The 24,088-nt window shown below is 38.3% G+C and overlaps 2 protein-coding genes across 3 annotated transcripts in view; one reads left to right on the forward strand and one right to left on the reverse strand.

Moving 5' to 3' along the window:
- On the reverse strand, window positions 1-16,565 carry LOC139139290 (uncharacterized). Of its 2 annotated transcripts, XM_070708151.1 has the most exons (13): window positions 16,282-16,510; window positions 15,676-15,787; window positions 12,862-13,066; window positions 12,180-12,393; window positions 9,227-9,516; window positions 7,656-7,796; window positions 7,003-7,188; window positions 6,467-6,603; window positions 5,031-5,698; window positions 4,577-4,788; window positions 3,416-3,738; window positions 2,754-3,024; window positions 1-2,295 (listed from the first exon to the last, which is right to left on the reverse strand). In XM_070708151.1, the coding sequence occupies exons 3-13, from the start codon at window positions 13,045-13,047 to the stop codon at window positions 1,900-1,902; spliced, it is 3,024 nt and encodes a 1,007-aa protein (XP_070564252.1). In that variant the 5' UTR covers window positions 13,048-13,066; window positions 15,676-15,787; window positions 16,282-16,510; the 3' UTR covers window positions 1-1,899. The 2 variants fall into 2 exon arrangements, with proteins under 2 accessions (XP_070564252.1, XP_070564253.1); XM_070708152.1 differs by lacking the exon at window positions 15,676-15,787 and having other exon boundaries at window positions 16,282-16,565.
- Window positions 15,819-24,088, forward strand: part of LOC139139291 (uncharacterized) — a 14,004-nt gene continuing 5,734 nt past the window's right edge. The window contains exons 1-6 of the mRNA XM_070708153.1: window positions 15,819-16,177; window positions 18,885-19,092; window positions 21,931-22,220; window positions 22,632-22,772; window positions 23,259-23,360; window positions 23,790-23,897. Of these exons, the coding sequence (XP_070564254.1) occupies window positions 15,983-16,177; window positions 18,885-19,092; window positions 21,931-22,220; window positions 22,632-22,772; window positions 23,259-23,360; window positions 23,790-23,897 (1,044 nt within the window). The 5' untranslated portion in view covers window positions 15,819-15,982. The remainder of the gene's footprint in view (window positions 16,178-18,884; window positions 19,093-21,930; window positions 22,221-22,631; window positions 22,773-23,258; window positions 23,361-23,789; window positions 23,898-24,088) is intronic.

Below are 24,088 nucleotides of genomic sequence, written 5' to 3' on the forward strand. Positions count from 1 at the left end.
TTGAGTTGCATTCTGCTGCTTTAATAATCAAAACATAAACAAACACGAAAACAAAAGAAAGCAACAATATATACCATCGATACTAATTGCGGTAATGCCACACATTAATAATGAATATCAAAACACATAATGTGGCGAAGAATAGAGAGCTAATTTTTATGATTAAAAAAAACACGTGCAACCGTAGACCCTCGAGAGTCTATACACCCATCTCGGTACAAGGAAACCTGTTTTAATATCAAATGATACCATTTATATGAGGAGTTCACGCTGCGCCTATCAATCGACAACTGGTCACGTGACTTTTACCTGCTCAGTGTTCACCGCGACTTTACGATAGATTAACCTTTGCAATAAACTTTACCTTGGTTCAAAGGTAAAAGGCAAGTTGTCATATTATAAAACGATCATTACCGACAACGCTAGGCGCAAACATTTTTACTCTCTGACAAGCGTCCAAATGTGAGCAGACAAATATTTAGTCACTCAGATTTCACGCAATCTGTTTATTTGGTCCATGCAATCCAAGTTGAACACGCAATCGTTCAAAAGTCCGACAGCTGAAACGTTTAATACTTGTTCTTATTTTCTTTGACTTTTACCCGTTGTAACCTGTACTTTCAGGTACCAATGTAATTACCAGGTATTTGCATAAAATACTACTATTTAGCAGTATAGGTCAATGAGTTGAATTGACCAGTCAGTAGCTCATAAGTTTCATTGTTCTAGGGTATATAACATCAAAGGAAACACGATTTAATAAAAGAATGACATGATGCAGCCATTTCCCGTTAATAGATTAATGATTTCCAGAATTATAAACAACGTTCATATAAAAAATGCAGAACAAAATACTTCACAATAAATCAAAGCTACAAACAAAAGAACAGTGGCATATGTCAATTTGAAATTGAAGCATCTCCCAGCCTTTGAAATGGGCGCCAGTTTGACAAAACTGAACGGGGGGGGGGGATAGGGGTGGGGGGCTCTGTCTTCAAGTTTTCTCCTTTGTTTCTTTTGTTTGTTTGTTTACCAATACATATATAGAGTAAATAAAAATATAGCTAAAACATGTGTGTTTGTTTGAAATAAAGCAATAAATAAAACATAAACTGTGATTATCACTCGACCCGGACGAATACAATGTACTGTTACAGGCATGGAAGTTACAAAATATGGTCATCTTCTGTCACTACTACCTCGATGTTGACATTTGATATTTTCATCCTGTCGCTTTAATACCGCCACAATAGCATTGATTTTCCTATACGACGAATTCAATTCTACTGTAAGTTTGTTGCAAGTGAGAATTTTAATACTACACTTTCATGATTGTATCATTTAGGATGAGTTGCCAGCTGTCTGATATCCAGTTGTCAGAAGCGTACTCACAGGTGATGCTTCAATTTCTGACAAGTACGATGATATACCTCATGTTTTACACCTAACGCTGGGTCAGAGTGGAGTTCTGACAGCAAACGAGCAAAAAGTTTCATGTAGTACCGAACACCATAAACACTTAACACAAATGAAAATAACAGAATCCCATTATGCATATGGCAATCTTGCTGCGGATCTGTAGCCTGCAGTGGCAGGCCTACGGATCTGCAGCAAATGACAGTCTACCCTTTAGTCTTTTCGTCGGGAAATTGGCGGAGTTTTCTTGTCTTCTTTTCTAATTCTGAAATGCCTTATTTGTCGTAGGTTTACTGCAAATTCCACATGGCTATGGCGAAGGCAGCCCTCTCCAAAATCGACGTCGAGCTTGTTAAGAAACAGTGTTTGTCGTCGTCGAAAGCCTTGGGAAACTTAATCATGTGTTCCGGCAATTGTAATACTGAACACTGGTAGAGAATATGCGAGCTTAACATAGAATCATGTGACCACAGTGAGCTGTTCCTATTGGTCTTCATCCCATTTGATGGTCTTCACCTTTTTAAATACTCCATTGGCTGAAGGTCGTAAATGACTATCTGCCCAGCAAGATTCCATGAGTTCACACCAACCACTGTGCATTGGCTTGTCGCCGTCCATGTTGGGAGTCTTGACGTGTGACGCAAAGACCTCCATACTGGCCAGATGTTCATCTTTGTAATTTTTGGTGATTTTATCACCGTACCACAACTCCCACATCACAAGTCCAAGACTGTAAATATCGGAAGTGGTGTGATACACTGCGCCTTGCAAGACTTCTGGACTGAGATAAACGAACCATTTGGTTGTGTTGTTTGGAGCTGCACGCACTTCACGAGGCAGACCGATGTTGGTCAGCATCACCTTGCCCATGCAATTGACCTGAAACAATACAATTGTATTCAAAGTTTAAATTCCACGTTTCATTGACTGCGTTAGCGAAAGATCCGTGGTATCAAGATATTATACAGCGCTTAAACATTGAAATTTCTTCATCTTTTTACACTACACTACACTACACTACACTACACTTTACACTACGCTACATATACACTACACTACACTACACTACACTACACTACACTACACTACACTACACTACACTACACTACACTACACTACACTACACTACACTACTCTACACTTCACTACACCACACTACACTATTTTACCACTGTACATTATTTTTGTGCAAATACTGCAGGAACAGGACAAAAATAATCTCACACCAATGAGCTAGGATGCAATGTCTCATACTCGTTTGGGAATTTCAGTCTCAAACGAGAAAAAAAATTTACATCGCAGCCTATTAGGGTGGGGGATTGTATTATTCTTCTTACCATGAGAGTGTCAAGAGAAAGCTCGATATGGACAAGTCCTTTCTTGTGCAGGAAGTCTAAACCACTGGTAATGTCCATGACGTAAGAGACGACAGATTGCACTGCTATTGGTTTGTAGAAACTTGCCGGTCTCTTGTTGATTTCCCCTTTCTGGAGTTTGCGCAGAGAGTATCGGCAGTTCTCTAAGACAAATGCTGGCTTCTTTGTTGAACACATGGGATCTTGGGTCAAACCGAGTAGTGTTGGAATATTGTTGGGAAAACGAAGTTTCCTGGTAGGGAGGAACGTAAATATTCACCGTAAATCATTTGAAAGTGTCGAGTTTTCAGCAATTCTTGCACATCGACCAAAATATTCTTGAAATTAAAATGCAATGCTGATGAGGCATGTAAAATATTCGGTATATTGGAAATATTATGACAATTGCATGAATGTTCATCTCTTTCCTTTCAAATGATATTGTACTAAATACTTTCCTGGCAGAACGGCAAAGATCAGATGGGTAGAAGTAGGTTGTTATTGCATTGCCTGTATGCAATCAGTTCTTCTGGTTAGGACAACCTTTCACTGAAAATGCGTATGAAAATTTACAGCCAAGTCGATAATTGTATGGTAGGGCGTAAATGATTGAAAATCAATGAACAGCAATGAAAAAAAATCACCTGAAATTTTCTTCTTCTTTTCTCATTAGGAATGCACTGTCTTCATTGAGGTCAAGTAAGTATCGCTTGACGATGACTGGCCTGGGTGTGACGTCACCTGGCCGAGTAATTTCCATGTGATGGTAGTCAAAGAAACCACATTGTGACCCCGGTGCCGAGGAATAACCTTTCAACATCGTCGGGTCGATTTCGAATTCCCGGATGTCCTCGTAGCCGTATTTGGAAAGAAGGCCGTAATACTTGTCAAAAACCTGTTGAAGAGGTCCGTACAGTTTCCGTATTTCATCTACGCTCCTGGTATCTCGCTTTAATGATTCCATCATCTGAAAATATGGAATATTTGGAAGTTTTCAGTAATCAATACTCTGGCTCGGCTTGTAACGAAGACCATTGAGATGATCACAACTTCAGTTATATAGTTGAGAGGAACAATATGACAGTAAACTAGGGAAGAAAAAAACAATTAAAATGTGGTACTTGTAGCTAATTAATTAAAATTCACAAAAGATGAATGTTATAAGATTGCAATTCAAAAACTATTACTCTGAATCGACTGCACATAAAACACAATAATTCCATTTCTCATCAAGGTGTCTCTTTGAAAATCTGGCTTGACTATCGTAACGAATTTGGTTTCAGTGTCTTATTGTATCTTATCTCGTGACAAGTCGATATCAATGACTTATGCAATGCTTAAATCAACTTATTATTTTGGAATAAAAAATACCATGCCTCTATGATGATGAAATTTACTACTGTGAAAGCTTCAGACAATCAGTGTTTTCGGCATCGGATCAAGTATTTGAAGTGCCACATGCATGGCTACAATTATACAAAGTGACGTGTTGATGGACGAAAATAAATTTCATTGCACATACATTTACACTGTCAGAGTATACGAGATTAAAGAACTCCGAACATATTTTATACACTGCTGTGTTACTTGCACTGATATTTACATTTAAGTTACAGGGATCACCTTTGGAATTAAGATAATAGGTCTCTTATAGGGTACGTATAATCGGCCACTATTCACCAAATGCCGGCAGCCACGTACTAACAGTTCCATTTTTAAACCGTCATAAAAGTTATGAGAATTGTTAAAACACGAGTCTACCGGTCCTTTAGTAGCATCCCCCGTTTTCGGGAGCTACAACTTACCTGCCTGTCAGCTTCAATCATTTTAGGAATGGTGATTTCTAACTTGGAGACCACGTGATACACTGGCTTCAGCTGAGAAACCACGTACTTTCGCACGTTCTCTTCCTGGCCAAACTTTTCCAACACGTAGAGCGCCCTCTGTTTCATGTACTTGGCGGGATTCTTTTGATACTTATGCATTTGTGCATGCTCACCTCGTTTATCGTAGAGTCCTGTAATGGATAGCGGAAAAGGTTAGTATCGGTACATTCTTCAAGAAATAGTCACGGTGACGCAATCAGTTGCTGAGGCAATTAAATGGTTCAATAGTCAGTGACATTATTATCCAAACCAAGATATTTGGTAATTTATGAAAGCTGGGAATTCAAAGATATAAAGATTGAACATGTGATAGGTACGTTTCGAGACAAAATCCCTCGCAATTGTCGCGATATGAAGGTATATGAACGCCTACCTTTCATATTTTTGCGTCCAAGCCAAATTGGAAGAGTGAACACAGAACTAAGAAAGTTGAAAGGCAGCCACATAGATGATGTCGAATCGCGATCAGCAGCGTTCTTTTTCGCATTTATTTGAATAAGTTTATGCTTGTAATTATGAATTTCGTCATGAACAATGTCCTTAGTAACCATCTCTTCATCGTCGATTTTGATATCCGGTCTTTCTATTGCCGTTTCTATGGCTGCCACTTTGCCCTCGATCGTCTGGAACTCCTTTCTGAACTTGTCCAGCAGAAGTGGTTGTAGTAGACCGAAGAAGTTGGCCCTCTCTTCCCAATCGCAGAGTTGTTTGTGTAGCTTCTCGGTGATAGCTGCCTCTATCTTTGACTCGATGACCGGCCATGTCAGTCCCTGGGGATGTTCGGTGTCATCCCAATCGCTCATTTGTTTGTTGACGTCATCAGAAGAGAGAACTTGCTGCAGCTGTAATATGGCCGCCTTGACGTTGTCCTCTAAGAAGCTCTTTAGATTGATCATGACAGACTTGGCTTCCATCTCTAGTTTCAAGAGCCGTTGTTCAGTGGCTTTGTAAGACGTCTCCAAGCTGAGTGAGTCGCGTTTGGTTTTGTTCAGGTATGTGTTGACATGTAGCAGGACACGAGTAACGAAGTAATCCAACCAACTGAAATTATCACAATGGGAGTTCTGTAAAGCTTACAGTACATCGTATGCCAGACAAAAATCAATTTCTAATGATATTGTGACTTTTCTTGCAATATTAAATTATCAAATACTGCTTGTTTCAAATCGACTTTTGAATGCTCATATCAAAATATATCTTATCTCTAGTTTGTCACAAATCATACTATTCCTTGCTTGAAAGATCCTGTAGCACCCTGGAATGCAATACTGATGCAAATATTACTTTTCGTTAAAGTGATAATGAATGACACTTTCACTGTCCGTTGACCGATCCACTATCATTTAGAATAGGAAATTGTTGGCATAAAATCGATTGTTCAAACGATTTTAATAACACTTGCTGTGGAACACAAATTTCTGTACATATTTTTAAATTAAATAATCACAATGAAGAATGAAAACGGGTCGTGTATGAAGCCGCTATATAGATGTTCACTTTTAGAAAAACCATGGTAACGACGCTGAATGGTGCTGTAAGGGAAATACTGAGGCTCAATTTTTATAGTCGAGATGTTCATTTTCCAAGCCCCACGCCCCGTAGCGGTGAATTTCTGACATGTGTGTACCCATTCGAGCATAAAAGAGGAAAGTGTTGAGAAATTAGATAGATAAAGAACCCGAAGATTTGACTGATTATAGAGTAACTATCGATATGTATATATAGTCACCAAGATAATTCAATAAAATAAACTTCATTACTGCCAATCAGAAGTCGTGCCAATACAGGTTATGATGGAAAACATCTCACCTATAGTGTACCTGTACTTTGCTTGTTAAGCTGACGGGTAGAAGGTGCTGAATCCCGTGAAGTAGACGTGCAAAGTCACTTGTGATCGAGCCATTCTTCAGAGCTGATGAAGCGTTTTTTGTCGATAAGAAAAACACCTGCAAATATGTTAAATCCTTGTCAATTTTCCCTTGCATTACTGAGAGCAAGCCTGAGCCACACTGCATGGTGACTGGACATTGTTGGAGTTGGGAAGAAATCAGATTGGTTCACTGTTCCATTTGATCAAGCCTAATAATTTGCATCAAAGTGTTTCATTATGACGTTTTATAACCAAACAATAATTTTTCAGAAGAATGGGAGAATTTTTTAAGAAAATCCGTTGGCCTTAAACGTTTAGATTAAATGTCCCTAAGGTAAATGATTTAGTCCATATCAGTGTGTGAAAATAATGAAGTATTTCCTGATCTTGGTTGGTCAAGTCATTTCTCTGTCGAAACACATATATTGCTGTTTAACTTCAAATCAATAAGTTAATGTTCCCTGATGTAACTTACCTGAGCCATCGTTAACCCTGGCCAACAACGCTGTAACTTTTTCATTGTATCCTCTTTGACAAGTTCACTTTCTTTCTTCGGAACACAGTCCCATTTGTTACATACGAAGATGGCGGCTCTTGTGTTGAACTTCAGCTGCTCATCCGGGCTCTTCCTCTCCAAAACAAGACGCAAAAATCTTTGCAGCTGTTGGCAAAAATCGAGACATATCGAGTACTCTACTGTTTTCACACCCTTGTATAAGTTGACTGGACTTTTCATGAAGCTACATACAGCCTACCTTTACAAAAAATGCCTAATTTTGCTTTCAATCGTCGTTCTGGCATAAAATACAGATCACAGTAACTTACCCCGAACTCTATTCCTCTTTCTTTTTATCAAATCCATATGTCGACGTGCACAGTTCAACCTGCACAGTTACCATTCTAAAATTAATATTAAGGACATATTTCCACAGTGTTCACTTTTGACCAATGAAGTGCAACCACGTCCGATATTGCGCCAATTTTGATAAAGTGAATTTAAATTTTACAGGTCTCGGGTTAATTGGACAGTTGCCTCTCTGTTGTATAAACTGGCTTGCAAACTTAGTAACTTTCCTTAGAAAAAAGACTAATTTTTTTTGAAAAATTCAAGTATCCAAGGGCACTTACTCTGTCTTCTTGTACGCCACCAGCGTTAGCACTGTTAATGACGTAGACGAAAGCAAATGCTTCATTTAAATATCCCGTTACTATGGCATCCATGACATCATTCTCGCCAATGCCGGGACTATCGACAATGAAGATTCCGTTCTAAAGATAGCAAATATTAGAATAAAGTATTTAGGTCTATGGAAATTGAGTTTGAAAATTCAACATTTCTCAAGCGAATTCATATTTTTTGCATCAAAAATGGGAGATTATGGAAGTTTGATAGCGACACACACTCATTTATGCTGTCGTCGTTTTTGAGTTCAAATGCATCTTCAGGGAGAAAGTTAATATTCGAATGATGACTTTCGTAGGGCACTAAAAGGAAAATTTACAGGTTTCTTCATTATTTTGTTTACTTATGTTTGTTTCGTACGTATGTATGTATGTATGTATGTATGTATGTATGTATGTATGTATGTATGTATGTATGTATGTATGTATGCATGTATGTATGTATGTATGTATGTATGTATGTATGTATGTATGTATGTATGTATGTATGTATGTATGTATGTATGTATGTATGTATGTATGTATGTATGTATGTATGTATGTATGTATGTATGTATGTATGTATGTATGTATGTATGTATGCATGCATGCATGCATGCATGCATGTATGTATGTATGTATGTATGTATGTATGCATGCATGCATGCATGCATGCATGCACGTATGCATGCATGCGTGTATGTATGTATACATGCATGGATTGCGTGTATCTATGTATCTATGTATGTTTGTTCGTTTGCATGATTGCTTGCCTGCTTCTATTTTTATCAAGTACACTCCATATTATGTTATGTTTTATCCTTCTGTCAAGTCGCTCATATCCCAATGCATCAGGGCATAGCATGTTGTCGACAAGTATCTCTAATAACCTCCATCAATTGATAGCCAGTAAATGTAACTTTTGATAATTTTCTCACTATTGTTGTTTTGTATTTCAATCGCAAGTTCTTGTTCTACTCCCCAAAGCATGTTGAGATACACAGTATTCAGCTTGTCAACGAAATCTATACATGTGTAGACTGCATTGTCATATTTGTTGAAAGTGAATTCTGGTCCGGACTATAATTGAAATGTAAACAATAACAGTGCATTTTACAACACATAGACACTGTGTTGACAAGCTAGACGGTAGGTGTTTCAACATGCTTATGGAAGTAGAACAAGATCTTGCAATTGACATACAAAACAAAAATAGTGAAAAAATATCAAAGTTTCAGCTACTAGCCCTCTGAGTCATACATCTTAAGCACATTGTCAGTGCAACAGCCACTCCGTGCATGAGATTCCGCTTGATACGTTATGACTCGAACTTGATTATACTAAACCGCCCGCATTTGTCTATGTTTTCTCGATGCAGTGCAAACTTGTTGAATGGAAGACAAGACTCTTGAATTCTGCGTGTTGCAAACCCTGTACATTCTTGAGGCAGGAGATTTATGGGTTACATTTAAAAGTGCGTGGTAGGCAGTCGGCAGCTTTCATAGAGACGAGAACTTTAAAGCTTTACGGATCCTCACCTTTAGAAGTGGAATAGGCATAAAGAGTTCGATACTCTCGTAGTTGCTGCCTTTCTCGCGATCTCTCGTCTGGTGAACATATTTCGACAGCTTTTTGAGTAAGGCTTCTCCCCGTTCTTCCACGCTGATTTCATCGGAACCCTTTCCATACATGTAGTTGATACGTAGCTTTCTCTGCTCACCCCATCGTAAAATGCAGATGCTAGACGTGGAACTGAGATGCGAGTACGGCAACACGTCTTCACCTAATATCAGGTTTAGGAGACTGCTTTTGCCAGCTGATGTTTCACCTTAGTGATGGCAATAAATCAATAGAGAAAAGAAATATATTGTATCTAATTAAAATGAGATTTAAAGATGGCGCTCAACTCTATTGGCCTTGCCTTGATTATGTCGAACAAGCAAGAGTCAAAAGTCCCCATTCCTACATCCGGTTTAATAACATTGTGTAATCGACTGAATTATCGAAGGTATTTTATAAAGTCAAGTGCAGATTACGCCATGACATTCTAGAAAATGCAAATACGTAATTTCATCACTTGATATAAAGGTTAAGCGTTTTGTGCGATACCTATGTGTTCAGTCTACCAGCAATGTTAGAGTACAGGTGTTGATATAAAAAATGCAGTGATGCAGACTTCATTAAACTTTAACCAGGCCCAGTAACTTATCACATATTAACTGAATCTAAAATGTTTTCCCAAGAGGAAGCTCAATAATTTATTACAAATGCAATAGTCCAAAGTTAAAATGTGATAAACGAGGTGATGACAACAACTAATACTAACGACTCGACAGGGCGTAAGTTTACCGAAATCGATATAATACAGGTCGCTGTAACAATAACCTAGGTAATTAAAAGGCTATGAAAATATTTCAAGGAAAACTTTTTGGAGCTACGTTTGACATTATCAGGTTAAAGTTCAACACTATTACTGTTATTACTGTTAGAGTTGTTTTCATTGTTGATTTTTGTGGCGCGGTGGAGTGTGTCATTGTGGGAAACCGATTAATGTTAGATGTCAAATATCTTTGGGATGCACAGCTGCAGCTGGTACACCTTTCAAACCAGACACATGTGAGACGCGAAGTCCTAACGACACAGATAGCTACGTATGCTTTGCATATGTCAAACACATGTTGCCGGTTTTGGGTCTGTAAAGTTAGAACCACTTTGCTTGTCATTTAAAGCCTGGGAAATATCGGCAGATCGATTAAAGATAAATTAATCAACGATAGAGCCTCTGCCGCTCACGAACTCTATTAAACAAATATTGGTTAACCTGGTGATAAATGCGAAATCGGTGAAGGAGATCATACGGAAGACCATGACACAGTCTACCAAATAAATAATAAATACGAAAAACAGTTTATCTAGATGACCGGGTGTTCAGGTCAGCATTTTTTCCCGGTTATAGATACCTATTTACAATCAGGAAATGTCATTGGTCAATATGTTTTTTTTATATTTGTTTTTAACTGAATTTTAATGTGTACACACGCTGCATTCATGCTCAGTTAAATGGTGAAATAGCCTGCCGACGCAAAAATGCTGAGAACAGTTCTGTCAAGATGGTTCGTACATATTAAATGACAGGAATTCAAATAAAACACTGAACGGTGAGATAATAACTATATGTAGTTTGCTGAAGTGTAACCGGACACGAATGCATAAAAACATTCTGAATTGCACGCATTCTCTGTATTGTTAACAAATATTGGCTTAGGTGCAATACTGGTTTCAAGGCATTAGTAGCTACGCAAACAATGTCGGTCGTATGGTTGGGCAATAAACGAGACCAACAGGTCATGATTGTGGCATTTCTATCTGCATGACTGGGTTGTGTTATAAAGCAGACTGTTGATCGGCTCACGCACGTTATTTTGGGCGGGGTCGCAAAATTGTGACTTATGCCCGTATTGTCAACACTAGGTCATTGTGGAAGAGGGACAATAGGTACATTCGGTATAATTAATTCAGGTGAGGGTGAACCTCATAATGAGATAACTACGTTGTTGTAGTCTGAGAATGTCTCATTTGAAATTCAGTCTAGCAGAACACATACGCATCAGTATAGTTGTATTTCAATCAACAGGAGTTTGTTTTCCCGATTCAGCGATTGGGTATTAATCATCATAATAGCCAGTAATAACAATGAGAAATTATTGTTCTATTGTATGCTACAACATATGCGTGTTTCGGTGTTCGAATTTACTTAACGGGGTGAAACATAAGCCGGGTTTCACAAATAGAGAAAAACAAATCTTAAGTGACATCGTGGAACACTAGCTACGAGTAACTTTGAATTTTCAGTATTGCTTGCGGCATGGCGATACCAAAAACATTTCCGCGTTGGCTTCAATTTCGCATTGCAGTTCAAGTGGCGACAGAACAAATCTTATGCATTTGTTGAAAAACGGACTGTGGAAATAGTAAGTATAGATCGGAACCTTCTCATTTATATTGCGGAGGCAGTTCGAGGCGTATAGGAAAGAGCAAAATCTGACAGTTTTTTCCCGTTTCACGGAGCTAGGATGTCGAAAACACGGTTTGTGTGCGGTGAACTGTTCGGAAGTGGGTTAAAGCACGTCGGATGGGTTAAAGCATAGTGTGTTTTATTTTTTGTCTTTAGGAGTTTCAAGTAAAGGTGTGTGACATGATTGACTCTAAAGAGTGTACAATTTTTATGAATTCGCTGATCGAACTATCTACCTTCCACAATTTCTGTGCAATGTCACAGAGAAACATATAGACAATCTATCTTTCTCTATGGCAATGTGATAGTTCAATAGTTAAATAGCCAATAACGGTGCATTTTTGAGGTATCAAAATTAGTCACGCTTCTGTCATTCGTTTGGAAATTGCATCACTCAAATGTGAGAGGGGTACATAAACGAAACTATAAATAAAAGTCAACTTTGTGAAAACAGAATGTATTAAATAAATACTTACCGGCAATTAATATAGGACAGTCACCAGTTTGAAGGCTTTGTACAATTTTTACAACTCTCTCTGAAAAGTCACCAATCACATCCTCCTTTTGTAAGACAGCTGTTAAATAATCGTCAAAATTCTCGAAGTGTTGCTCAACTTTCTCATATAAGTCTTGGAGTCGTTTCCTTCGCTCATCGTCTTCCTGCTGGCACTTTGTTACCAAGGTGATAGCCTGTCATGGAATTTTAGGGAGGGGATATATACACATTACACAAATAAGTCGCCGGTACAGTCCCATCGGCCTATACCTATCTTTATTTGGACCTATTAACACATACTAGTACATCATTTCTCTAGAGGGATGCGGTCGTCAAGACAACGACAAATATGGACGAAAGGACAAAGTGCAAACTGCTCAGAAAGTGTGGATATTTTAAAAGACAAAAATTCATTTAAAGAATTTCAAAGTGAAGGCGGGTGTATTAAGATTTTCGATTTGCCCCACGTGGTGTGGCTTCCATACGTTTCCAGCATGATGTTAACGATGTTGACCGCCGCTCATTACACACTAAACATTTAACAAAACATTACCTATTATTGAAGTCAGACGATAAGACACATTATTGAACAATTATATAATACTTGCATCGCACGCATAACAAATAATGATCGTTATCAAACTGGAAAAATCTTAACATACATTCAGATTGGCTGTTTGTTGGTCTTTCGAATTATGTATATGACTTCGGAGTAAGTTTTTGACTTGGTCCAGTGTTTGTAAATTATCATCGATGTCTATGCCGAGATCGTCAGCTAAATCAAACGCCGTCATCAGGTCCTCAATGTCGTCAATTTTCCCCTCTGTTAATTCAACATCAGTTGCCATGGTTACAGTACCAGTCAGCCTGGAGACAAAGAGTAGCAATTTACACGAATTGTTTATTAGTTTATTCATTGATTTATTTATTCATTTATTGTATGCTCATTCATTTATTTATCCCTTTATTCGGTCATAATTCATTTATTCGCAGTATTATGTCAGGCACCCGCCAAGAAAACAGTTGCAGCAGCAAGAAAGGATTTCAGTCATACCATGTATATACCTCCATGGTCATACAAAGTGAAGGTAGGCGTCGAAGTTTACATTAGCGATGGAGCAATCGGAAATAACAATACACAGAAATGTCTTGACTACGGGTCGTGTCATTCTCCCTTTGATTCCCTCTGAGGGTATTGCACAGGAACCACGAAACAATTTGTTCATTTGAACATGATGCTATTGACATATTGTTGTTGATCGTTGGAGTCTAACTATGATGTGAAACCACTACACGATACTACGACAGTAGGTTCACTTGATTCAGAGATGTCGGCTGAGTTTAATTTCAAACAAATCGCTGAGCTCCAGTTCGTGGTGTTGTCTAGTTGTGTTTCAGGGTCTTTCACACGTTTGCTCTCTCTTTTTTTAATGTATCGGCTTCAGAAATTACTTTGGAAAGGTTATGAAGGCAAGGAGAAATTTGCGATTTCTTGGGGGATGGGGCTCGTCGGATAGGCTGTATAATAGAAGTGGGTAGACACATATCGGAATAGTGAATTCAGGAACTATAAAGAAAGAAAGACAAAAGAAAAATGACATGTGAAAACAGAATAAAAAAAAGATAAAGGCAGTTTGGCTCCTTGTCCAAAATTTCCCTTTCTTTGGACAATAAACGAGACCTTTGAAAACATTTTCATTTTATGTGTCCCTATATTTTTATGTAATGTGTTCTTGGAAACCAGAATATTTGCTTTTGAAATGTAATAGACTTGCAATCCTACAGCATAGTGTACTATGTACATTGTGTCTATTCTGGATGTGAATTCACTTGTCAACGATAATATTTGATATTAAATAAATACAGGGTGTCTTGAAAAGCTGTACTTTTTCAACGTGACTTGGGGAGTAGAGTCAGAATAGTGTTGGTATTAGGCAAGAACCAGTACTTTAGGGACAAAACAAACTGAAAACAACGGAAAATACAGGTTTAGAAAATGGAACAAGATTAGGGTAGTTCACTACTCAAAGTCGAAGGACTTAAACTTTTGCTCAAATTACCCTAAAGCTGGAGAAGACAAATCAGAGATCACGGTGCAATATTTGGTAAATGAGAAATGAATCATCAAATATTTACCGATATTAGAAATTCAGAAGGGCTGCGACACCTGTGTTAACTATACGGGAGGAATTAAATTTTCGATTTTCAGAATAATAAGCCGATAAGCTCAATAAGCTTGCGATGATTCCCTAAAAGTGGTAGACCAAAAATGTTTTGTAAAAGTTTGAGAGTCCGAATATGTGTCACCTAAGTCGCGTTCTACAACACTGTCATTCCAGACAGGTTTATCACATGGTAAAACTGCCTTGTTTGTCCGGCACTTGAATACATATGTTCAAAAATAGAAGACTGGTTTCGTATTGCAATTGTGAGAAGGTGTTTGTATGTTTGTGTTTGTGAAATGATTTATGATTTATACCTGCCTAACGTGATAAAGCCGTGGATTTTGCAATTCACTTCTCCTATTCACAACGATAGCAGTCGCCAACATGGCAACCAGTGCAGTGGGGGGAGTTGTAATTACGCGCACATTTAAGGTTTGAAATGGACATGATAACAAAATTAATCGCTAAGCATGCTGAGAGGGCGACCGTCGTCATACTTTGCGCGATTAAAATGCTGCCAGACAGTACTAAAATATTCCCTTGAAAATCTGACGATCCGACTTTTTTACTGTTGAGAAGTATCATGCATATTAATTGATTTTACAGTTTCTTTTCAGTCAAGACTGGCAAAAAATGAAAAAAAGAAAGTTCTCGACCACCGACCCATATTCCTGTCGGAATGTCAGGAAACAAAAACTATTTTGTTTTCTCTTTTTTTTGCTTGAAACAAATCAATGATGGTCGGGTTCGATTTCATTATTGCTGAATGACTGTAGAAAAGTAAGCATAGAAAATCACTTAAGCAATGATTGGATTCCACTGATGCAGCAGTGTAGGAGATTGGTCCATCACTCTCAATATTCAAGTTTCTGTATCCTTGTTTATGTGATGTGAATACATTGGGATTTAATTGGTGTATATTTATCTCAAAAAGACGCAGAGTTCAATCAAACCGAAGAACAACTAACCCGGAAGAGAGATCGCATTCGATGTGAATACCTCTACTACTTAAGAACACGTGATCGATTTGCTATTAAACACAGGTATACACTGCCCACCCAAGGTCACTGAATAACTCTAAACTATTACCTCATAATCATAATAACGTTCGAAATTGTATACAAACGATGACACTGAAAAATTGAGACGCACCTCTCGTTATTTATGAGTTTCACATCAGTCAGCCGAATCGATAAGTCTAGTCATTGAAAGGCTAAAGTCATTGCTATTACAACGCAATTATGGCTGGCTAAACTCGCTACAGGGAGCGAAAAACTTTAACCGAAAGTACACTATCCTGTTTGTGCTTACCCGATTTCACTGAGTCAACAGGGATTTGTTTCTGTGCTGAATCAGAACTCCGTTTTCCGGCGCGGTCGTTAACATTCACCGCTGGACTTCTACTTACCCCCGTCAGCTTGCTCTACAAAAGTACACAAAATTTGATATCGGCGACTGCGCAGTGACCTACTTACACGGAAGTCGAGATAAAACGGCCAAGGGAACAAAGTTTAGCTGGTAGGGTGACACGTACGGCACGACATTCTTTATGCCGACGGTGCACATGGTAGCGCTCTGATACTGTTTTTATCGTGGATTTGAAGCTTTGCCGGTTAACATGTCGAGTGGCAAGCAATTGGCTTACACAGAACAAGATGTGGCAAACCTAAGTGATCTCAGACAAGCCCGCAAACTGCTCAAAGCCAATGAGATCAGTCTTGAAGGGCTTCAAAGTTTGAGAGATTGCAAAGATCGTCTGAACCAGTGTCTGAAAAAGGGCCATAGTGCCAATCAAGCCGGAGCGTTTACCAGGGTAAGTTGCTAACGACAACTGTCAATCAATTACTTAGAAATGATCGATAAGATTCAGCATACTACAAAACACTATGGTTTCGTTTTTTTGGAGTCAGTACTTACCTAGTTGGGAGAGTGGTATGGAACGCGGAAGTGTTTTTGTTGATTACTGAGCGTTGTGTTACGTCCTCGATCACACACGGTGTCTTATGACCAAATACGTTCAGGGTAGTCACTCGAATATACACACATTTCAGAAAACTTTCAACTACTTGGTCAAGTTATGATAAGTGTAAATGATGTTGACGATTCATGTATCTCGGAGCGACAAACGGCAGTACAATCAGCTAATGCATTCTATAATGGTAGGGCGGGGTGCTGCATTTCAACAATTAATCATGCCATCTACTTGTTTACAGATGACCTTTGACCTCGACTAGCTGCTTGCCTGGTCTTACCTGTATAACAATAGAGCTCATGGTGTCATTCTATTTAGCCACCAACTACATTCAAATGACACCTAACACTTCGCGATGTGCCTATTTGTAATTGTGAGCCATGCTGTTACTGTAAGCCACTGGCACACGATATCCCGTCCCTGTGCGCACGTTTACCGCTTTACGTTGTGTTGCAACACAGGCGCTTTTGAAATGACCAAAATGAAGTGGTAAAAACTGCATTTTGTCCTAGTTGGTTTATTTTGGTCTAATGATATGTCAATCCTTCATATTAAACGATATATGTGATACAAAAACCAACCTCAATGTAAAAACTGACATGAAACGAAACAATTGGGGTCACTGAAAGATATCGGAGAATTTTGATAATTGGCACACACACGGTTCCAGTTCTGTACAGGATTCAAGTCAATTCACTAATCTTGTCCGTCGGCCTGTAATCAAGATTATGCCGCGATTACGTTTAGAGTAGGAGAATATGAAACATACGAGAAATTACTAGCATGTTATGATGTAAAATTTCCTGAAAAGTAACACGCCAATTGAAATAGGAAGTGTGGAATTAACACTGACACATGTCATTACAATATACCTCTCAGTGTCAAATGATCACTCTCGATAGAACTTTTCATACTCCAAATTATAAGTGCCCGGGTTTGGTAATTTCCCGTTAAAACTGTTCTCATTTCGTAAAATGAATTTCACCCAAAGAAGTGGGGAAATGTCCATGAATAATGCTTGCATTATTATTGACTGAAAAAAATCAGAGGGAGTGGTTTACGAAAGACTGTTAGGATTATGTTTTTTAATGTTACATATTGAAGTTATGTTGCTGTCCTTTGGCGCTTTTAGAGGTGACAGTTTGGTGGAAGGTCTTTAGCAAAATATACAGTGAATATACAACAATAGGATGTTTATTTCCACAGATAAGTTTATATGTGACTGGATAATTTGGCATGTTGTCTAATGTTTGCAGCCAGTGTCGGCTTTCCGATCAAAGTCCGCCTCTAAGGTCTGTTAATAGAAATGAGGAGAATATCTGAGCCATGCATGACTGACTGTTGGCAAATCTGTCTAAAACGTGACATGTAAACGTGGATCCGTTTCCGTCACTTCAAAGGGGTGTACATTAACGCATTCAAGTGCTGTACAAAAGATATCACAGACATTTATTTGATACAGCATACAATCCACCAAGAACCAAGGTCACTTAAAACGCTTTTCCGCCTTATAGATATCATTTGATTGCGAGCTTTGGGAACGCAAGGTGGAAGAATTCCAAGGATCAAATCAGTCATAATTTATGCACAATTTCAACCCAAAACTCTTTTCCCGGCTACCATTGACTATTACACAGAATTTCCCGTTGTCTGGGCTTTAAATAGGTTGTTCAGTCGGAAATGTACCAATGAATTCATTATGCCTGTGATCCTTGTTATAGCTCAATGACGAGGTTGTTCTTTTCAAAATACTACAGAACTATTAATATTTAATCCATGTTTTACCTCAAACTGCACAATTTACTACCAGCAGTAAGCTTAGTATAACTACACATTTATTTTCCCTATGGTGTTGCACTGATAATGTCACTGGATAATACTGACACATTTATGTCATTCTAACTGTGACACTAAGTTGTATCCCGGAAACAGATGACGCTCGATTCAGGAAGACGAGGAATGAAAGTTTCAGATAGCCATATTTGTGTAGTGCGTGGTGTGGGATAACGGGGTCATAGTTCAAACCGAGTTTAACGAGGTGTACTGACGTGTATTCAATGAAACTACAGTTATAGTCATCGCTATTTTTTGCCAATTTGAACGGATTATCAAACGCCAGTGTGGCAAACTTAAAACGTTTCATGAACTACGATGGCAGAAGATTTCTGTAATCGATTTAATTCATTTCAGATATCAAAACGCTGTATGAGCAAAGCTCTTTTGCTTTTTAACGACAAAAGGCAAAGTCCCCTCTGATTACATAAAAGAAATAAAATTATTAGAATCACCTCTTACGTAAAGCTGAAGCGATCAGATAAATTTTATGATTTTATGCCTTTGTGAAACCACATATGAACAGACTTACATGTATTTATTCATGTAAAAATTTCATTTATTTATCTATCTGTCTATTAATTTGGGTCAGGCTGTCTTTATCTAGTGTTTAGATGTATTGTAATTCAGTATCAATAATGTCAAGATGTTCCTAACGGTCACGTGGCAATCTAATAATGCATTGGGAGTAATTTCGATGAACTTGACATTGCAGGGGGCTGACGTATTAAAAGAAATCGTGGACACGGATAAATGCAAGAGACACCTCTTGATCCAACTCTACAAGGAAGTCGAAAAGTATGTCAAATCTATCAACGAAAGCAATCGAACTCATCTGAACGAAAACGTGGAAAACTATGAAGAGAAAATAAAAGAATACATTTCTCAGCTGTCCAAAAATGAATGTCCCATTCTCGTTGCTGGTAAGTAGAAAACACCCCCATCACTGATGTCTGACCTTTGTATTTCGTGTGATAAATTGAAGTCCCAAGGACGGGAAATTGACCCGATACAGAGTCGTCGCTATCGAAATGAACACAGCCTATGTCATGGCCATTGTCAGAAAGGTCAATAAGACAGAAATATACATATATATATACCCTGGTGCATATTTCGAAACTTACGCTCAGCGTGTCTGCCGTCTTTGCGATGAGAGAATTGACTGACTCAGGCAAATGTTGATATAGATTCCCAACATAATTTTATTCAAATTATCTCTCAGTCTCGGTAAATCTTAGCAGTGTTTGGTACTGGAAACCAGTACAGTTAATGAAGACTGATATGTTCATTAATTAATCTTGTCATATTTTTAGTTGATTATATTGGCACATATTTCAAGATAATTTTATTAAAAATGATTATCAGTACATTAAAGTGTTGTCCAGGGTTTTACCATGACACATTATAGATTGTAAATCCCATAAATTCCATATAAACTCGATACATATCTACAGTGTTTTCGTCCGTTGTGCCTGATACATATCACATGGTCGCAAAGAGAAATTACATGGGTCTGTTCTTTGTCAAATTTGACAAAGCGTCATGTCCTAGTCTTATACCGTGTCCCATCACCATGATAAAAGCATGGAACTCCCATGGCAATAAGCGTTCTTCACTGAAAATTAATCTTCCGTATACACATTAAATGCTTCGCACTTCTCGACTAATAAAAACAAGAAAATGACTTGACCATGAAATGATTTTATGCCTACACTGCCGCATAATTCATCATTTGATCTACCAAACGCAACCTAATTACACCTAAATGAAAGAAAAATAATCAATGCTGACAGTCGGTTTTTGGCCCTCCACTTGTAACCATGGAGGTGTGTGTACGCACAACATTGAGTGACACCACTCACAGTCCCTCTATCCCAACAACGTAATCGATAAATGATTGAACCACGGTCCCTCCGCCATGTCCATGATAGGGAGACTGTTTTGGAACATTGCTGACGATTAACGGCGTTGAATCAAACGCCAATCGAATCCAACGTTTCCGGCTCAGAATATTCTCCAACAGCGCATATGGCACGGATAGAGTTTCATCCTTTGAGAACAAAAGCATTCACAATGAATTCAATGAACACACAGGAAATAAGCCTTACGGGAATAATTATGCATGGAATTCAATTTAAGGTAATCAGTGCATGTCCTCTTCTGTGCTGTCAGTATTTGGTCCTCAATGTATAGCCAAGCCGTTTATGAATGTAAAAACATTCTCAGGTGTACACTTGCTGTTTTACCGGATTCACTGATTTGTAACAAGAACAATTTCACAACCTTTAAAAGTATATAGTATACAAAGATTAAAGAAACAATATTCGACTTATGTTTGTCTACTTAAATTACGACATGATTTACGTTCGGTTTCGTCTCGACCTTCAGCAAATTAATGTCCGCACAAAGAGGAGAACAAAATTGCACTTGTACCTGGGCTTTCACATAAAGGTCACCACGTAGATTTTACCTTCGCAGTCTCAACTTTACCACACCCTAGTGGCCTTGCAAAAAAAACAATACATATATTTGCTGATCTATTTTGATCCCTCATGTGAATGACCGTAAACCGAAACCTTTACGAATTGAAAGAATAGTCCGCTGACATGTGAGACATGACCAGGAAAGATTTTATGAACGAAATCTATGGATACTTCTCTGTCTCGACAGCAAGTTATAATGTTTCGATTGAGTAGGTGTTATATATTTTGGTAACTGGGCCATGGGAAATAACAGAACGACCAGTATACGAGAGCTGATGTCTCTCTCTAGCGCCACACGTTTCCATCTGAGAACAAGGAACCGAAATCCACTTTCTACTAATCATGGTAACCCAACATATGATATTATAAACATCCTGTGCTTGTAGAGGGAAATCGTCCGGCGCTGTCAATTTATAGGGGATTGCCTGATCTCTTGTGAGGTGCGCAATCAAATCCTTGCTACAGGATGTACATAACAGCTTACGTCACAACAAATAGCAACACTTCAATTTCTGATCCCTAATGGTCAGAAATTTCCAATAGTGAGGTTTTTTCGCGAACCTGAATGCATGATACATTCTTTACGCATAATCGTATACTTCGGTAAATAGGATTATAAATGATTTCTATGGAAAATCAATGGAGTGCCTGACATACTGACACCATGACTTCCAAATCACATGTATTGTCATCATTAAGGACAGTGAAGTGGTTTGATGTGGAACAGAACAATCTGAAAAGCGTAGTTTCATAATCTCTGAAATGTTTCCCTACCCTGATGAAAAAGTTTCGTTTTCGACAGAGCAGATAGATAATTCTACCGTGCTGTGTCTCGAACATAATAACCATACCTCATGTGCGTGAATAATTTTTTCTATATTTTTTATTTTTTTGTTTTTGTGTACTATTTTATATTACGCTTTTAGAGCATGTCACTTCATGCACAACTTCGTTATTTATTCTTAGACTCCTTATTGATAGGCAAAATAGACCTATAATCTCACAGTGGTGGAATTAAATTAAAAACGCTATGAAAGAGAGCATTAACCAACAATCCCCTATCCACTGTCTAGTGTCTGTATCCCGCCTGGCAGCATGAACGTTTTCTGTCGATGTAGGTTTTCCTGCCTTGTTTTGGATATTTCCCTCTGTCTTCAGTGGGATATAAGCAGAGAATGTTTCACGGATATGAACAAGACTGTTTCATATTTGCAAAGCAAAAGTTTGCCAGCATTTTGTAAGTAAAATGATCTTCTTTTTTGTTGTTTATTCTAATAGGCGAGACGTCGTCAGGTAAAAGCTCCTTGCTTAATCTGATATTAGGGGCTAACATATTACCGGTGTCTTTATTGAGTTCAACGTCTGCCATTTGTGAATTAAAGTATGGCGAACGTAAGAGGGCGCGAGTGCATCGACTTGACGGTTCAACTGAAGATATCGAGGACCTGGGAGATGACGAGCAACAATGCCTTGAGAAGTTGGAGAAATATATCCATAAAAAGGAAGATCGTGAAAAGGGGTCTCTCTATAGTAAGGTCGAAATATTTTGGCCGTTTTCACTGCTACAGGTGAGAGTATGTCTAACCGATCCCAACCGACAGGTTCTCCTGAGTCTCTCAAAGCATGATACTAAAGAATGGGTTGAAGTTTTTCTGCCGTAGAAACGTTTTTTTCATTATTGTTATTAAATAAATGCTTGGGGTGAATTCTAAGGTTACAGTAGTTCAAAGTTTCTGGCCTTCAGTCTGGAAACTGCTCTTAATTATAATGCAACTTCAAAGCTGAAAACTGACGTTAATGTAAATAATGAAATATGCATTTGTTATCAAAGCGGTGCGAAAGTCTATTACAGTGACTGAGTGTTGATCGAAGAAAGCGTCATATATTATCTGTTAGCCAGCATTAAACAGTGATTCCAAGCACAAAACGATGCGTCAATATTTATGTAAATAATTTATTGTGTTGTTCCTTTTCATCAGGGTGGATTATTCATTGTTGACAGTCCAGGAATCGGTGAAAATCGTGAAATGACCAATCAAGTGATGTCCTATTTGCCTAATGCATTCGGCTTTATTTACGTAGTCAACAGTGCCAACGCTGGGGGCGTACAGCAAGACAGAGTATGTATTACTAGGTCCGAATTAAACGTTAGAGTATTTTGTAGCTGTATATGTTTCGATCAAAATGCTGTGTATGTATCCACATTTCATAGCTTACAAAATTTCTGATAACTGTCATTGCGAAACGTAAGGGAAGGCGAAAGGATTCGTCAAATTAAGCTCTCTTTTGAGCGAGGTACACTGCACATGCCTTTAGACCTGACAGATGATAAAAAGTAATCGGAAACTAAGCTTACAGATGAAATCACTGCCGCGAGATTCAAAATAAAATTACACGCTTGTTTCCTCTCTCCATGAAAGTCCATATAATTATAATCACGACATAATTTTGCCTGGCCATGTTACAGAAGTAACTTTACAATGTTGAAAATATTACATCTGATAAGTGTTACCCAAGCAGAGCCGTTAATTTCGTGTTATTGGTTGAATATATTACTTTTGTTTTGTGGTTGGCAGCTAATATAATGTTTCTCCCTCTCCCAACAGCTCCAGAAGTTGCTGCGAAGTGTATCAGCAGCGGATAGCGGTGATCATTTACGTACATTCGATCCCAAATCAGCAATTTTCGTATGTAATAAATGGGACCAGGTAAGTTAGCATGTCAAGTTAAATGTCTGATTCGGACTCAGAATCCATGTCTGTCTGTGCCCACTGGGCATTCCCATTTCTCACTGTAAAGTTTCTTTATAGTCTCTGGATGGGTTTGCCATGATTTGCAACTTGAAGACCTGTCAATTTGGTTTAATTTTTACAGGGGCCGAAAACGTTGTATTCGATAATGTAGTGTGTGCTACAGTTACGCCAATGAAGCTTTTGTCTCGTCGACCCTGATACATATTTGAACAAATGTCACATGCGGCTGTACAATGCATAAGCTTATTTAATACGAACACCACGGTCGCAGATAAACGAATTAAATGTAATCAATTTCCAAAATTTTATTTGACCCCATAAAAGAGACTGTAATAAACATCATATAACACTTGTGTCTCCCGAATTCTTGTTTGTGTAATTCAGGTCCCCGACAACGAAGAGGATTTGGTGAAAGCTGATACTTTACAGAAATTGAGTGCATGCTGGGAAGGATTAGACGAGCATCAAGTGTTTTACGTTTCTTCTCAGAAGGTAAGCGACGAAGTGTATTCTTTGATGCACCTGTACAAGCTGTCTCACCTGTAAATACATCGTCGGAATTTGCAATATCCAGTGATGACGTGGGGAGCGATTTTCGGCCACACACTGAATCATCATTGCGCATGTCTCTCACGTGGTTGATGAACCTTCGACTCTGAAATTACGTTTGTCATTGATTCAAC

The sequence above is a fragment of the Ptychodera flava genome, chromosome 8 (assembly GCF_041260155.1).
Source record: "Ptychodera flava strain L36383 chromosome 8, AS_Pfla_20210202, whole genome shotgun sequence".
NCBI classification, from domain to species: Eukaryota; Metazoa; Hemichordata; class Enteropneusta; family Ptychoderidae; genus Ptychodera; species Ptychodera flava.